This window comes from Erithacus rubecula (genome assembly GCF_903797595.1).
Source record: "Erithacus rubecula genome assembly, chromosome: 8".
In the NCBI taxonomy this organism is placed as follows: domain Eukaryota; kingdom Metazoa; phylum Chordata; class Aves; order Passeriformes; family Muscicapidae; genus Erithacus; species Erithacus rubecula.
In genome coordinates, this window is record NC_136659.1 from 5232126 (window position 1) to 5247448 (window position 15323).

General features: G+C 34.4%; 1 protein-coding gene across 3 annotated transcripts in view; it reads right to left on the bottom strand.

The window, feature by feature from the left end:
• The window catches only part of NCKAP1 (NCK associated protein 1), a 54380-nt gene that overhangs the window by 19740 nt on the left and 19317 nt on the right, over positions 1 to 15323 (bottom strand). The window contains exons 1-18 of one of the 3 annotated variants that reach the window (XM_079311689.1): positions 14014 to 14032; positions 13472 to 13564; positions 13213 to 13269; positions 12127 to 12269; positions 11951 to 12041; positions 9789 to 9926; positions 9069 to 9117; positions 8445 to 8601; positions 7818 to 7874; positions 7203 to 7299; positions 6860 to 6966; positions 5666 to 5798; positions 4332 to 4413; positions 3881 to 3939; positions 3131 to 3276; positions 2506 to 2638; positions 754 to 873; positions 348 to 487 (exon numbers count right to left, since the gene is read on the bottom strand). In XM_079311689.1, coding sequence (XP_079167815.1) covers positions 348 to 487; positions 754 to 873; positions 2506 to 2638; positions 3131 to 3276; positions 3881 to 3939; positions 4332 to 4413; positions 5666 to 5798; positions 6860 to 6966; positions 7203 to 7299; positions 7818 to 7874; positions 8445 to 8601; positions 9069 to 9117; positions 9789 to 9926; positions 11951 to 12041; positions 12127 to 12269; positions 13213 to 13269; positions 13472 to 13483 — 1721 coding nt within the window. In that variant the 5' untranslated portion in view covers positions 13484 to 13564; positions 14014 to 14032. Of the gene's footprint in view, positions 1 to 347; positions 488 to 753; positions 874 to 2505; positions 2639 to 3130; positions 3277 to 3880; positions 3940 to 4331; positions 4414 to 5665; positions 5799 to 6859; positions 6967 to 7202; positions 7300 to 7817; positions 7875 to 8444; positions 8602 to 9068; positions 9118 to 9788; positions 9927 to 11950; positions 12042 to 12126; positions 12270 to 13212; positions 13270 to 13471; positions 13565 to 14013; positions 14033 to 15323 lie in introns of those variants that run through there. The other 2 variants (XM_079311688.1, XM_079311687.1) reach the window with 2 other exon arrangements.

Here is a 15323-nt window from a genome sequence, read left to right on the forward strand (position 1 = left end):
TTACAGCAGCAAGAACTTTCTGTCCTTAAGAGTGCTAAAAAGCAAGGTAGAACTGAAGATTCCACCCACTCCTTGGACCAGCATGCCCATAGTTAATATAACTATTCAGGAAGCCTACCTACAGCACAGGGATTCTTTCTGCTCAGGAAAGGAAACAGCCAAGGGGATAAATTCAAGTAACAAACATTCCTATTACCTATATAACAAAATTCAGTTTCTATACAAGTGAAGCTGTCAAATTTAAAGCAAATCAAATTCATTCAAATAAATTAAGCAAGACACATTCCATATATAAATCACATTTTGACTTGAGATTCCAGGTGAAAAGAACAGAAGAAGAAGCTTACTTTGTTACAACCAATCTGTTTTTCCTCATACTTTCTACTCCTGGTTTCTCCCTTTCAGGTTCTCCTTTCTTTCCAGTCTGTTTTTTTGACTTCTTGTTCACTGCTTGACTGATGGTTTTGGCACAATGTTTTGGCAACAACTAGTAAACAAAAAGAAATAGTCCCTCTAAATTAAAATTAAATTAAATTGAAACTTTTTTTTTTTTAAGCACACTTCATCACACAAATAATACAGTCTTCCTTTGACAAAATTCTAGTATTAGAAGTTCTAAAATTCTAAAAATCTGTTTACACAAAACACAGAGAAAAAAGCAAACAACAACTATCCAGAAAATTTACTGAAAAAAATCTCAAAGGAAAATTAAAATACAAAGAAGAATTAAAATTAAAATACAACCATACTCACCTGATCACTCAGTGTACATTGTTCTGTGCAAATGTCTGTGATAAGATTTCGAGCCTGCTTAGCCATTTCATCCAAGAACATGTTACACAAGGAAAGACTACGATCTCCAATATGATGTCGCTGTTAAAAAAGAAGAAAAAAAGGAGGCAGGACTTTCAGTTTCCCATCACTCCTACAGTACTGCAGAGAATAGTTCACTTATCATATAATTAGGATATGGGAAACAATTAATTAGTCCTCAATAATCTGGACTCTAAGCTATTTTAATTTTTTGGAAGCCATCTGAACCATGAAATTTTCAAAGTCACCATTAAAAATATTTTTTTTTGTAAAAATATTTTCAAATAAGAAGGTTGTCACATTTAATTTTGGACCAAATCTACTTTAATGTGCCCAATATTCCAGGGTGTCTGTGAATGTCCTCTTCATTAATATGTGCCAATATTAGTCTATAGCAACTCAAGCTATAGAGAAAGCAGTGTTCTTCACATCACTAAAAAAGTCATAATAAAGCCCTGCTGCATTAATTTTTGGATTCTGTTCCTTTGTCACTGGATCTGCACAAGCACAGTCTCTGTCTTGCTGAAATCCTCCTTTCACCACTGATGTTTACTTTCTATCAGCCACACTATGACACAGTGTATACAGTACAGCAAAGATTATTTTAACACAATTATAATAGTTACCAAGGCATACAATCCAGATATTGAATTGCAAATTCTGCTGGCTGTGACAAAATGTGCTTGCTGCAGCTGAATGCACAGTCACTAGTGTCTAGTGGACTTTGGCTACTGATTTTTACTGTTACTATAACTGTTCTCAAAGATGTCTCTTGTCCTGAAGGGTTAAGTTGTCCTGCAAACTTTTTAATGCTTTTCTAATATAAACAGCACTGACAGCTATTTAAAGCAAAGCATACAAGGAAAATACCTATATTGATGTACATTGTAATGAAGTTTAGCAGAAAAGAATGTTATGTTTAAACAAGAAAACCCCATATTGTGTATATTACAATAAATCTTAGTCAACTAATTGTTTCAGATGAGCACTGCTAGGAATGAAAACAACATTTTCAAGAGCACTACATAAAAATGGCAAAGTTGAGTGAAAGACTAATTCCAAAGTCAATGAACGTACAGGAAATGTACTAAAGGATTTATGCTCTTACAACAAAAATAGAAAGAATTTCCTAAGATTCAAAGTGCTTCCTTTAACAAAGAGTCCATTTCTTCAAGGAACATGGTATTTTTTCAATTCTAACTCTAACCAACAGTGTTTCCATTACCCAGTTCTGACCAAAGCAAATGCTTGCATTATACTGTGTATCAATTATTTTTTGTTTTCTTACTGAAGAAAACTGTAACAAGCATACAGAACCCCCAACTTCGTATTTCCTTCTCCCAGCTATGAGTTTATGAACCTTTTAACAGGAAAACTGCTTCTTCTAAGTTTTAACAGGCATATGGGATTTATTAGCATATAAGCCTGAAAAGTCATCTAATTTTTGTACCCTAGCTAATCCCTCTTTAAAGCAAAGATAAAAATGCTTTCTCACTTGAGAAAAGGATTTAGAGATTTATGCATGAAGACTCATGTAACAAGGTAGCTACTTGTTTTACCTCCATTTTTACATTTTCAGCTCTTTCCTCCTTCAAATGTTAGATTTCCATAACAAACACTTTCTTGCAGTGTTCAGCTCTAGTTCACTCTATGTTGAATAAGAGATGAAAATAACTAAGATTTTAAAATTACCTCTTCAGGGCATAGTTCATGGGTGCAGCTCATAAAGTGAGTACAAAGCAGTGGGAATGCAATTGAGTATCTTGATTGAGAGGGAAGCTCCAAACACTGCTGAAACATCTTTTCAAAAGCACGACTGTAAAAACTAAACAGAATTAATCAGTTATTAATCACACAAATATATATATTTTTCTGCAAATAAGGTTTACTTTACAAATCAAATGTGATCATAAATACATTTTGTATGCCAAAAACTGCCCCACATTTTCATCATTTTTGTTCGATTTCTGTATTCACTTCTAATGCATTTTACTTGAAAATCTATTTTGCATGACTATTATCATTATCATATTTTTATTCTGTAAAATAAAAACTTGCTGTAAAAACTTGCACTTTTTGCCAAAAAAAAAAAAAGGAAAATCTGCAAAGGATTCCTGATCAATTATATGCTTTGAAAATATCTCTTACAGATGTCTATAAATAGCTTTTTCAAACTAATTCTGCTAGAAACCAGAAATTCCAGTAGATTCTTCCACTGGCCTGTCTCCCTACAAAGAGTGGTATTTAAAAATTACACTTGCAAGGACAAATAAAAAATAAATAATAAAAAACTGGTACAGTCAGGTTAGTAGCATACCAAAAGATGGAGAGATCTGAGGTTTCAACCAACATCTCCACCAAAGAATCTACCATTTTTGTGTGGAAAATGATTGTGTTCATCATTTTTCCCAGTTCTCTGTGGTCAGCAAGACCAAGTGAAGCTTTAGAAACACTGGTGTAGGCCTGGAAAGACAATAATAATACAATTTATATGTTATATCTGCTTTTTTATATATTATGTCTGCTTTTCATTTGCTTTTGTGCAAATTTCATTGCTATTGCTCAATACCAATGTGAAATACTGTTTGCACTATGCACAGGACACCTGCATAATTAAATTAAGGGATTCTTCTCTTTCCACTAGAGCTTAAAAAAAGCAAACTGCCTTTCAGTGAAGTTTCTAAACAACCACTGAATAAGGCACTAACTCACAGATAAACTGCAGAACAAATGTATTTGCAAAACACAAACTTGTAAGCTCTCCCTTACCAGTTAGGCACGCTGAATCACACTGCACACCCACCAAACAGCTCAGCCTCAACACTTTCTATTTCTGAACTGTTATAAACGCCCCAAGGGATGATTTGTAAAAAGTACCCAAAGCAGATAAAGTTATATCATATCATGGCAAATTATCTGTGAAAGTATTTGTTTGATTTTAAGAGTAGATTATTTTTAGATAGCTTGTCACCCACTTGCAGTGTGAGAGTAATCTAGAACAGTAGTAATCTACAAAACATTTTAGTTTTAGGTTAGTGAAATGTCATACAGATTTACCAATTCTTACCTGCAATCTAAACCAATCTAACCTCATTCCTCTGAAGTCAAATACCTCTCCATCTTCAACTGCATCAGGGGAAAATATAGAACAGAAAACACTTAGAAAATGATAACAAACTCAGATATACTATATCAGATCTTCTAAAAACCCCAAAGTAGTAAAGATGTATTTGGATAACAAACCACATGTTTTTACCATGAATTTTGATCCAGTACAATTGCAGCAAAAGAGATTAAAATATCAACATGAAAATATGTGTAATATGTTTTCTATATTAAAAGGCTGGATTACTACCCAATAGCATCCTTTGGAAAAGGGACATCACAAGAAGCAGATACAAAAAGGAAGACAAACAAGGCAACAAATGCAGTTTATCTCCTAGTGATTACATGAAACAAAAGTGATTAAGCTTTTCAGAGGAATCTGCCAGTCTGTTACCAATTTTCCAAGATCTTACCTTGTTTCACACTTAGTGAAGTCATTGTGTTTACAAAAGAGGACATGATGATTGATTCATCCTCTGGGCACACTGAAAGATTCTAAAATAAATGTTGTTGCTATTATTATTATCACTTTAAACTTGGTTTATGAAAAATGTCAATATCCATGCCCCATTTATCAGTTACACTCTGAAATGTTCAAAGCTACAAAGCTACAAGAGGTAGCTTTTTCAATGGAATATTTCAAATACTGCTATTTAATAGCTTTCATATTTTAATTCATTGATTGATGGCAAATATCTAGAAAAGATTGCTTCCAAACCAGTATCAGTTCTAAATGGGAAAATCTGTCAATAAACATAGCCATATTATGTTTTCTGTCCTGTCTGCAAGAAAACCTGGCTGCAGCAAGATGTAACAAGAGCCCACATCAGCATCATTTACCTCCTAAAAACCCCTCTCTCCATTTTTCTTTTAATTAAAAATTCAAATGTATTTTACTAAGCATTCAAATTTTACAAAATGCAACATAAATCTTTTTAGTTTTAGCCATTAATAGGACCACACTTCTGTTAAATAATGCAATGCAGAAGTTTCTTATAATTCCAGCAATAACTGATATGGAAACCTAAAGGCTGAAAAAAATCCAAATTACTACTCCATCACCTCTCTAATCTGATGCTTGATAGATGTCATGAATTAATGGCAACTAAAATTCAAGCCCATTTTTCCCCCTTTTCTCAGTTTGGGCTCTATCTAGTGGGGTCACTAGGGAATATAACCAAAGCACTTCAGAAAGTTTATCATTTCTTGGTTGGACTAAATAAGAAAAGGTTTCTATAGCCCTTCAGTGATAGCAGCTGTTTCAAACATAACTCTAAAATAACAGTGCTTCATAATATTCATATATGAATACTGAAGTATATAAATTCATGCCACTCATAATGGCATGAAGCTGCATTGGAGGGGTTTAGGAAAAGGTTCCTTCCTCAGAGAGTGGTTGGGCACTAAGCAGGATCCCCAGGGCTTGGGTCACAGCCCCAAGGCTGCCAAGGCTCAAGGAGCATTTGGACAGTGCTCTCAGGCACAGGGTGGGATTGTTGGAGTGAACTCTGCAGGGCCAGGATTTGATGAGCCTTGTGGGTCCCTTCCAACTTGGGATATTCTGCGATTCTATACAGGAACCACAAGCAGAACTCTAAATCCCAGAATTAAACAGTGAGTTAATTTGTTTTATTCCCTGAAGTTCAACAAAATCCACAAACTGGGATGCATTTTATGATGTCATTTTGGACAAAAAAACCTTGTTAAAATTTGCATTTGAGAATCCAGAATCATGATGTTGCCATACCTGCACAAGCTCATTTAAGACCACTGCATCAAAACCAGAGAGATACTGTACATAATATCTCTGCATCACTGGTCCATATTTTCGTACATGTGCCCTGAGCTCCTCCATGTAGAATATTAGCTCAGCTATGTGCCTAGACAAAAAGACAAGGAAAAGCTTACAAATATCACTCAAAATATTAAAACAGATTCCCATCAGTGGGATGCTTCTCAAGGGGATTTTCTCCTACACCTTGCTTTTAAAACAATTACCAATAGCTGATTTCTGTATGAAAATATATGTTAATGTTGTAAAAAGAGCTTACATAGGTAATTTTCTCTGCAAGGTCAAATCCACTCAACAGAACATAAGTTAGCAGGATATCACCATAGCAATCCTCAAAAGTTTGCATAATTATTCAGTTCATTTTCTAAATAAGAAGCCCTTCTCTACAGCTCAATTAAAACAAATGTTTTTTTCAAAAAAGTGGTTGAACCTTAAAAATACAAGTTTAATAACTGCTTTTCTGTTTTGTTTTTTTTTTCCAAGCCGTGAGGATGGTTAACTACTTGCACAGGCTGTTTCAGAGAGGCTCTGGAACTTCCATCCTTCCAAAGAACCTAAATCCAGTGGAGAGATTCCAAGATTTTCCCACTCCAGCTCTATAAATGGCCTTGTGATTGTTATTGTTTAAAATGTTGCAGTCTTTCAGTTCAATCTTGGGTCCAATAATACTGAAAATTCTCCTACCTATCCACACTTGTAAGATCCTGTAATCATATTTCTCAATTTTACCATCTGTTTATGGTGACAGTAATGCTGTATTACATAAATAAAGCTTAGCTAATTTAAAAGGCAGCTTTGCTACAAGAGACATTCCACAAATCAACAAATAAAGCTTTTTTTAAGTTTTCTTAAATCCATCATTGATTTGATCAATGCAAAATCAGTGAAGCCATTTATTTTTGCCTATTCAAAGTTAAATGAACAAAACATTTTTATTTTATACATTAATTTTCATTGATATGTTCCAATTTCTAGAACAGTATTTTTAGTTTTCTGTTTTGACGGGACAATTAATATTCCCAAGGAAAATTTTTTTGAATGTTCCCAGCTGCTCCATATGGCCAGTCTTTTCTGAGATTCCATTGCCTTCCAATTTATTTTGTCTGTGAAATTGTAGTATTGAAGGTATTGCATTAAAAATGAACATACTTATCTATGAAATCATCTGCACTCTTCTTTGGCATGTTATCTGCATGACGAAGAAGCCAAATAATTTCATCACGAGCAAAGGATAATGCCATAAATACAAAAAGTGCCTGAAAAACAAAAATTGTTCACAAGCTTATCAATATACACAACAGCTGAATAGTTGGTGCACTCAAGTGACAACCAGTCTCTAAAAGCCAAGAATTTAAAAAACTTTTAGATTTAAGTAGGTTTTCTCAGAGTGAAGAGTTTTTTTCCCACCAAAGAATATAAATATTGGATTTACCATTGAGAAACACATTTTTTTTTTTTTGCACAAATGCAAACCATAAAAGCTGTCAATTACCTTGGGACCCAAGAGGCCTGGCTGATCAGACAAGACAGTGGCTAGTTCTTTGAGTGCAGAACGTAAAAACTTGCGTCTCTCTCTATGCATTGAACCCCTGCATCAAAAGAATATCCATTACCCACTGTGATACCCATAGAATACTTGATTTTCAACAGCATTTAAGACCAAACATAAGCAGAAAGACCAAACATAAGCAGATTATATTATACTGATTTCAAAAGTTCAGAATTTTGAAGAATGTGGTTCAAAAAAACGACATCCTCATCCCCAACACAGTGTATTCTGGAAGTATAAATGAATTTATATCCCAAGTTCTCTGCTCCCTCTCTGTGATGTGCATTTGAGTACATGAAAACATTTTTATTTAATGTGCATTCAAATTTTGTAATCAGACAAAACACAACTAATAAATAAACTCAGTGCTTCCATTGTGATAATTTGAAAAATAATCTAAAACTTGGGAAGTTAAATCAGTAATGACATTAAGGAAATCCAGATTTAAAAGAACAATCAGTAAATTATCTCATTTGAAAATGCATGACTAATTCAGAATTTGACAAATTCTATTTATATAATCTTTATGATTTTAAGAAAACTTTTTCAGACACTTACGCATGTGAAACAGCAGCTTCTTTGCACTCTCTGATGTCATTAATTCGCTTGTTGTAGCTGCAAAAGCCAATCAGATATGGTGTAAGAATCAGTAGCACATTTTAGAAAGAGCTGAATGGGACTTGAGAGGAGCTACAATGCTATAGCAAGCAGGATACAGCAGAAAACCAGCTCCTGAGAAGAGCTAAATGACAAAACTAGATACCAAACCAAAAATACTTTCTACTGAAGTGCTCCTGTTGTTTTCTGGTAGAGGTCTCAAGTTTGTTTCTGAGTTTTTATATAATGTACTGCAGAAACAGCAGCAGCAGCAAGATGCAATTTTTCAAGCCAACTCCATATTCGTAACATCATTTCCCTTCAGTAAATCAAGATTTGTGGGTGAGATCATTAATCTTACAGACTTGCCATTTTAGAGACTGACTCACCAGGCTTTCAGAACTGAGATAAAAAAAGGTGTGGTGGTTATGAAATCAGGCCCCTAAAACTTATATATTAAAGAAACAGTCAAGATACCAAGCAACAATGTTTGTGTACCTAAGCAGAACTTATGTGGAGCAGAAGTAATCTGTATGAAACAGTTCTTCAAGAAACAGGGTGTTTTTAGCTGAAAGAACAAAAACTTACCCTCTTATGTTTACAAACAAATCTTCTGCAGCTTTGTGAATATGGAACACCTCGTCTCGAAACAGAGCCAAGCAAGAGCTGCTTTGAAGTGCAAGTTTCCAAAGATTCAAAGCTGTAGCATCACTATTTAGGATTCCATGGCACAAAATAAATCCAACTTCAAAAGTTCACATTGATGTATATCACAAATCAGATGCACAAAGACAGTAAGAGAACAGTGAGAGGATTATGTATTTTGTCTTAAATAGTTTACATAGATCATTATTAAACACTTAGTGGATAACATTTTCTAATATATAAAAAATACCTCCTAATTTCTAATGGATGTATTTTTGCAATATTTTTTGTGAAATTAATTACTTTATGCAGATACTACTTGACTATTTTCATCAGAATTACTGAAGCCCTCACTTCCATTCAAATTCTGGAACAAACTGATGACACACTATCCCAGCAGCACTGAATTCTAGCTTCACTGCATGTTAGTACAAATGAAATTTAATCAAGCTTTCTAGAATCTTATTTGAATACAACAGCTATTGTACAGTACAGAAAGCAAGCAGTCTTTTAAATGTCAACCAGTTTTTAATAAAACCATGAGTTGTTTCAGAATATTTTACTCACAAATGATCCATTTTTCCATTGCATCCAGAGATAGGTATTCACACGGCATCTGTTAAAAAAAAAAACACAGTAATTTTTGGCACACTAGTTATAAGTACTTAGCAAAAAGGGACAAACAAAGCCTTAAATGCTAATGAATCATAGAAGGATGCTGACCACTAACAGTGATTCAGTGTTTCAGCACTTCAGAAACTGAGGGTTAGAATATTAATGGAGCTTCCATACCCTCCAACACCTTGAACAAATTTTGACTTTTTTTTTTTTTTAATCAACATTGTATTTAAAAATACTTAAGAATTAAAAGCTTTTGATGGATACTAATCATGACTTGACAGCAGTTAAACCTTCAGTTTTTCTCAGAAAGAGAATCATTCATATCACAAGAGAGGCAGCAAGTGCAAACACAAGTTTTACAGGAAGGACCAGTTCTGATTTCCAGTCTCCTGGCATGCAAACACATGAGAGGGTACACAGGATTCCTCCCCTCTACAACTGCAGAAGTTAACATTGCTTCCCTTTATCTTCTGGTCAACAAATTACTGAAACTGAACGTATGAGTTAATGTAACAAACTTTACTTAATGAGAGAAAGCTTTTTCCCTCTACTAATCAGCCTATTCACTTCTCTAATTAAAAGTGACACAGAGGCAATCCAATAGACAACTATTTTACAGAAAACCTTAGTTAACTGTATCACAGAATGTAAATTAGAAGACCATACTGTGTCAGACTGTGCAGGATTAAGCATTGTACTGGGGGCACTGATGAGGCTCAGGAGTTGTGCGTTTCTCCACTGGTCAGCTGAGAGGTTTCGTCGAGGATAGACCATCTGGAGTGAAATCAGAGCATCTGAAAGGGACTAGAAAGAAGGCTAATGATTAGTTTGAATGGCTAGTACTGTTTCATCAGAGCTGTTTCCTCAGCATTATTGCTAACAGTCATCAAAACATTTTAGTGAGCTTGTTTTGAAATTAAACATAAGGTTAGACCTCACTGCATCTAGTTTATTTAACATATAAAAGACTATTCCAGGATAGAGAAAGGATGTAAAGAATGAAGAGAGTTTGGTTTCTATTATTTTTAGTCAGAGTTACAAAATTCTGAGTTCAGAATAAGAGGCCATGGAAAAAAACCAATAAGGCACAAAAGCCCTCTCACAAACAACTGGAAGTTGTTCATTATTTATTCAAGCATTGTTGTATGTACTGCCATTTCCTTTATGTCTTTCCCTATGGTAGCAAACTATAATTGTTTTGATCAGATAATGTCTGCAGGAATATCTTTGCAGCAAATTAAGTTTATCCAGGCAAGTCTTTTCCCTGACTTTTGTACCAATACTGGTGGCTTGAATGAACCCTCTGGGAGCCAGATCTCAGCAGTGTGAGAGCAGAGAAGATCACTCAGGCAAAAAAAAAAAAAAAACAACAAAACAAGTCATCTGCTGAAGCTAATGTAAAGCTTGACTAAGCAACAACTGCCTGCTTTGCTGCAAAGCAGTGGGATTACAGAATGACATCTTAAGTTTGCAGTTCCACAAGAGCACAACCCAAGAATGTGTTTCTGTAGTGTGGCACCTGAAAAAGATCCCTGACCCAAATTTGTACTTCTAGCACAGAATAAGCACAAGAGCAAAAATCACACTGAAAGGCATCTTTGCCTTTCAATGGAAAGGACTGATCTACTATTAAATACCAGAGCATAAACAAAGATAATACTGAGAAGTAAAGCGTCTTTGCTAAAATATGCACCAGAAAAGATTGCTTGTAAATGAGATCCTGAGATCTTAATAAGACAGCAATCATGGAAAGTGTAACAACAGTAAGATTACAGACCAGTTAAAAGTATTGGAAACTATTTCATTTCAGAGCACTTACGAAAGCAGCTGAACAACTCTGAACTTCTAGTGACAATACTGAAAGGTTTAAAGAAATCGAGAAAAATCTCGAGAAAACTGGAGAAGGAAAACACAACCAGTAACTAAACTTCAAAATAAAAACCCCAAACTTAAAAACTTTAGACTCTAGTAACTTAGAATTTAACTTAAGCTACTGCTAAAGATTCCAAAGTAAATTGTAATTGTTAGGCAATTAATTTGCAAGCACCTAGAAAGTAATATCTTTATAATAGTTGGTCAGTCCTGACCAGATAAATCTAGTTTCCTTTGAGAGAATAGCAAATTTAGTGAACAAAGTGGAAGTGATAAAACAGGATATACTTTGGCTTTGGTGAGGCTTCTGTAACTTTTCCAAGGTATTCTTACATGAAAATACAGCCTAGATAAAATATCACCAAACAGCAACACAACCAATTGTGTAAGAACAGAAACTCAGAAACATCTGTACAGAAAGCACTGAAGGAATTGAGCTGCTCTAACTCAGTGAAGGCAACTCTGCAATGTGTCAGCTTTTGAGTACAGGAGCTACTGTTAAAGAGGCAGTGGTGATCTCCAGGATTCCCAGTTTAAAGAAAATCCAAAGCAAAACCCCTCAGGCTGCAAAATAGAAAATCACATTCATCTAGGACAGCAATCCAGCAAAACAACCAACTTCACAGAAAAATTGTAACTCTCTTTAATTTCAAGCTACAAGCCTACACAAAACATGGAAGTACCTATTCTCAGATGATCCACAACTGATAATTAATTAATTTCTAACCCTTAGTGAATAAAATGGCACCTTACTAATGGGTCTTATCATTCTGTATTTCTGCAGGTTATGCTTTTTAGTAGGGTATCAATCCCCAGCCCTAGACATTCAATGTAAGCAGAAATCTTATGTAAAATTTATACCAAATGGCCTTCAACAAAAACTCTTGCATATTTAATTTTTATCTCTGTTTCTCCCAATTAAGGTTACTACATGCCTGTGAAAAGTAGTTACTTACTTTACTGTGAGGTACAAATTCCTCCATCATTTTCTTTAAAGGGTTTTCATAATCCACAATCATCTGGCCAAGGCGTGGATATTCTCTGTCACTAAATCAACAACAAACAAGTCACTGAGCTGTAGCCATTACTATCATTAACATTATGCACATCTTTTATCCAATCAATTTTTTACCTTGCTCCATGTGTCATTTCATGGGCATAGTTATACAATCCAATAATAGCCTTCCTTTCTTCAATTCGGGACAGCAGGATCATTAGTGTTGTGTAGGTTATAATCAAATCTAGGTAATTCTTTGTTAAATCAAAGTTTACAGTCTAGAAATGAAAACCAGTAAATTAGCATTTAAAAACTTTTAGAAACAAGCATAAAACATTTTTTCCTTACATTTCCACCAATTTTCAGCATTTTTAAATAACCATTGTAACAAACTTCTTGTCCTGGTGGCATACAAGTCTGTATAACCTTAATTTATGCATTCAAATTCCCAGAACTGTTTGCACTCATGAAACCAAAGCATCCAAATAAATCCTTCCAGGCTAAAGTGTCACAGATTACCTGACAGATAGGAAAACTTTTCTTGTTTACTAAGCAGTCAGCAGTGCTGAACCTATGAACTTTATTTTAATATGACCCTGATGTAAAAGATTAGCACATATCCCACTGGCCTTGTAACATCATTCCACAGAATACATACTTGTTCCTTTTTCATATTATGAATCTAAGTTGGCCAAATTTAAAATAATGACAAACTAACAAGGTGACATTAAAAATATTAAGAAAGTTGAAACCAACAGGAAAAGGTGCTGGAGGTTTTCTATTGGGGACTTTTTTGCTATGTTTGTTGGTGGTTTTGTTTTAAATATATGACTTTTAGATACTTTTGTAGTTGCTTTAGTCACCTACAAAATTGACCTCCTCACATAGCTTAGATGAACACCAGTAACAGTCTTGTCTTGTGAGTCTCACAAGGCATATGCATATATATGACTATGAATTAACCTGCAGATGTAATAAATCAAAATATACAGAAAAATGTTTGTGTCTGGTAACAATGCTGTTACTACTGTCCATAAAAAGCCTACTGAGAAAGGTCTATCTCACTATCATGAAAGTTAAAAATCTGAACCCTACATTTTTTTTATTCCTCTTGCATTTATAACTGGAAATGTGATGTTTCTTAGACAAACAAAAGCAAGTCCTTCTCCCCACATGACTCTGAATAGAAGAATTTTTGAAAGCTTAAACCAAGAAACTTACAATATCAAAGAAGACTTGGCAGACATCAATCGTGTTTAGCAGCTCACAGACATGGTCCTTGAAAAAAATAAAGGAATAACTTTAGTTTAAAAAGATACAATTAGATCACATTACTACAATTAGTGATGGAGCTTCATTTTTTTTTTTACTCAAAGAACAGAGTTTCAAGTTCAGTTATTTCATTGTACAGTGCTATTTCATGAATAAAATTACAGAAACCAAATGTGACAGAACAACTTACACATTTGTAATACTTTACCTTAAATTCCATAACATCAACAAACGTGAAGTAGTATAATGCCAGGTTCTTCAAAATCTCTGATTTTTCTTTCTGGAGCTGAGCAAGCTGTTGCTAAAAGAGAAACATAAACATGCTCACTGTTCTTAGAAGATCTTGAGAAGTCTGCTGAAAAATAATACCTGTGAAGCGCAGAGTAACCACCAGGCTATGCAAAGAAGCTGCAATGGTTTTCTAAGACTGAGGTTCTGTGTGTGTCAAATACACACAGAGTTCTCAGCACTGATCATTTTAACAGCTGCCAACTACATTTTGAAGATAAAAGTTACATTAGTACACATTAGTACCAGAGTCATGTTGTTTAGCTCAGCTAGAGATGAAAATGGTAGTTAGGAAAAGTGTTATGTTATCATATGTATAATTTGCAAAAGCAGAACAGTACATGAGCACAAATCAGTATGCCAAAACCAAAATAATTATGTTACTTGAGGTGGAAGAAAACAAGGTGGCAGGTTACAAACTTTACTACAGAAAAACATTATGCTTTGAAATTCTGAACTTACCAAAAAGAATATCCAGGCAAAGCCACGTTAAGCATGCAAAATAAAATGTAGATACAAACATAAAATACAGTAACGGTTCTTTGACCAGTTCCATATAAACACAATAATACATTCAAACAAAAGCAACAAAATAAAGAAACATAAAAGAAGCAAAACACTAGCATTAGACACTTGTGGATAAAATGGAAGAGGCAAACGTGAATACAAAGGTAAAATAATTCACATGGATTTGTTTTTTTATATATTTTAAACAGACAATGAAATTCCATTTATTTTTAAAGATTTTTCTAAAGGAACTTGATTGATCACTTAGACAATTAAGAACACAAAAAAGCAGCTGTTAGTGAACAGCCATTCTGCTTAGCTATGTATGACAGTCTCACAGCATGGCAAATATCCAAATTTTTGACTGGCAATATCCAGCCAGAAATTGTCTCCTTCCTGATACAGGAATTGAAATGAGTTAAAGCAGCCACAATAGGAAAGAGTGTCCTCCAAAAATCTGAAAAATTTTAATTTAAAGATGATCAAGTTAAATCTTTTTCTCAACAAGAGCAATCAATTATAAAACAGATTAAAAAGTTGCTTCAAATCAATTAGCTTATTTTCATGAAAGGTTAAGGAACTGAGTACGCTTCTTCAGCTCACTCTCTTTTATAAAGCTGTGCTCTGTATTCTCAGTTTTCTGTAAAACATCAAAATTCCTTAAATTTATAAAACAAACTGCCTGGATCACAACTAGGTATCATATGTAAAATAAGTTTTGCTTCTCTCCTCTGAATTTTTAGAGGTGAGGACGATCTTTAAGAAGACTGGAACTGTAACTCATATAACCACAGCAGACAGGAATAGAGAGTTATGAGAAAAATCAGAATGACTACATGATCAAATACTCCTGTCTACTCTTAAACCATTGCAGAGGACTGGACTTTGAATGCCTGCCCACTTATTATTTAAGTCTCTTTCACACAGGCATCAGCCAAAGCTTAATTGCAAAGAAGTGCAAGTATTTATATTGTAACTTGTCCTGATACACCTCATGCACCAGGAAATAGATTATTTCCATTTAACTTGCTGCTGTACAAAAATCTGTTTTCAAATTCCATGACTTGTATTTTGATGCTCAGCATGAGGATTAAAGCTATACTTTTCCAGTATATAGCTTTAACTTCCACTGTCTTGAGCTCAGAAAATAAAGCTTGCAGCATCATCACACACTGTGCAGCTCCAGTACACCTTCAGACCACTTGGAACCATTCCAGAGGAAAAGTCTGCTTTGTATTTTCAGGACTGCTTCACCAGTCAACACA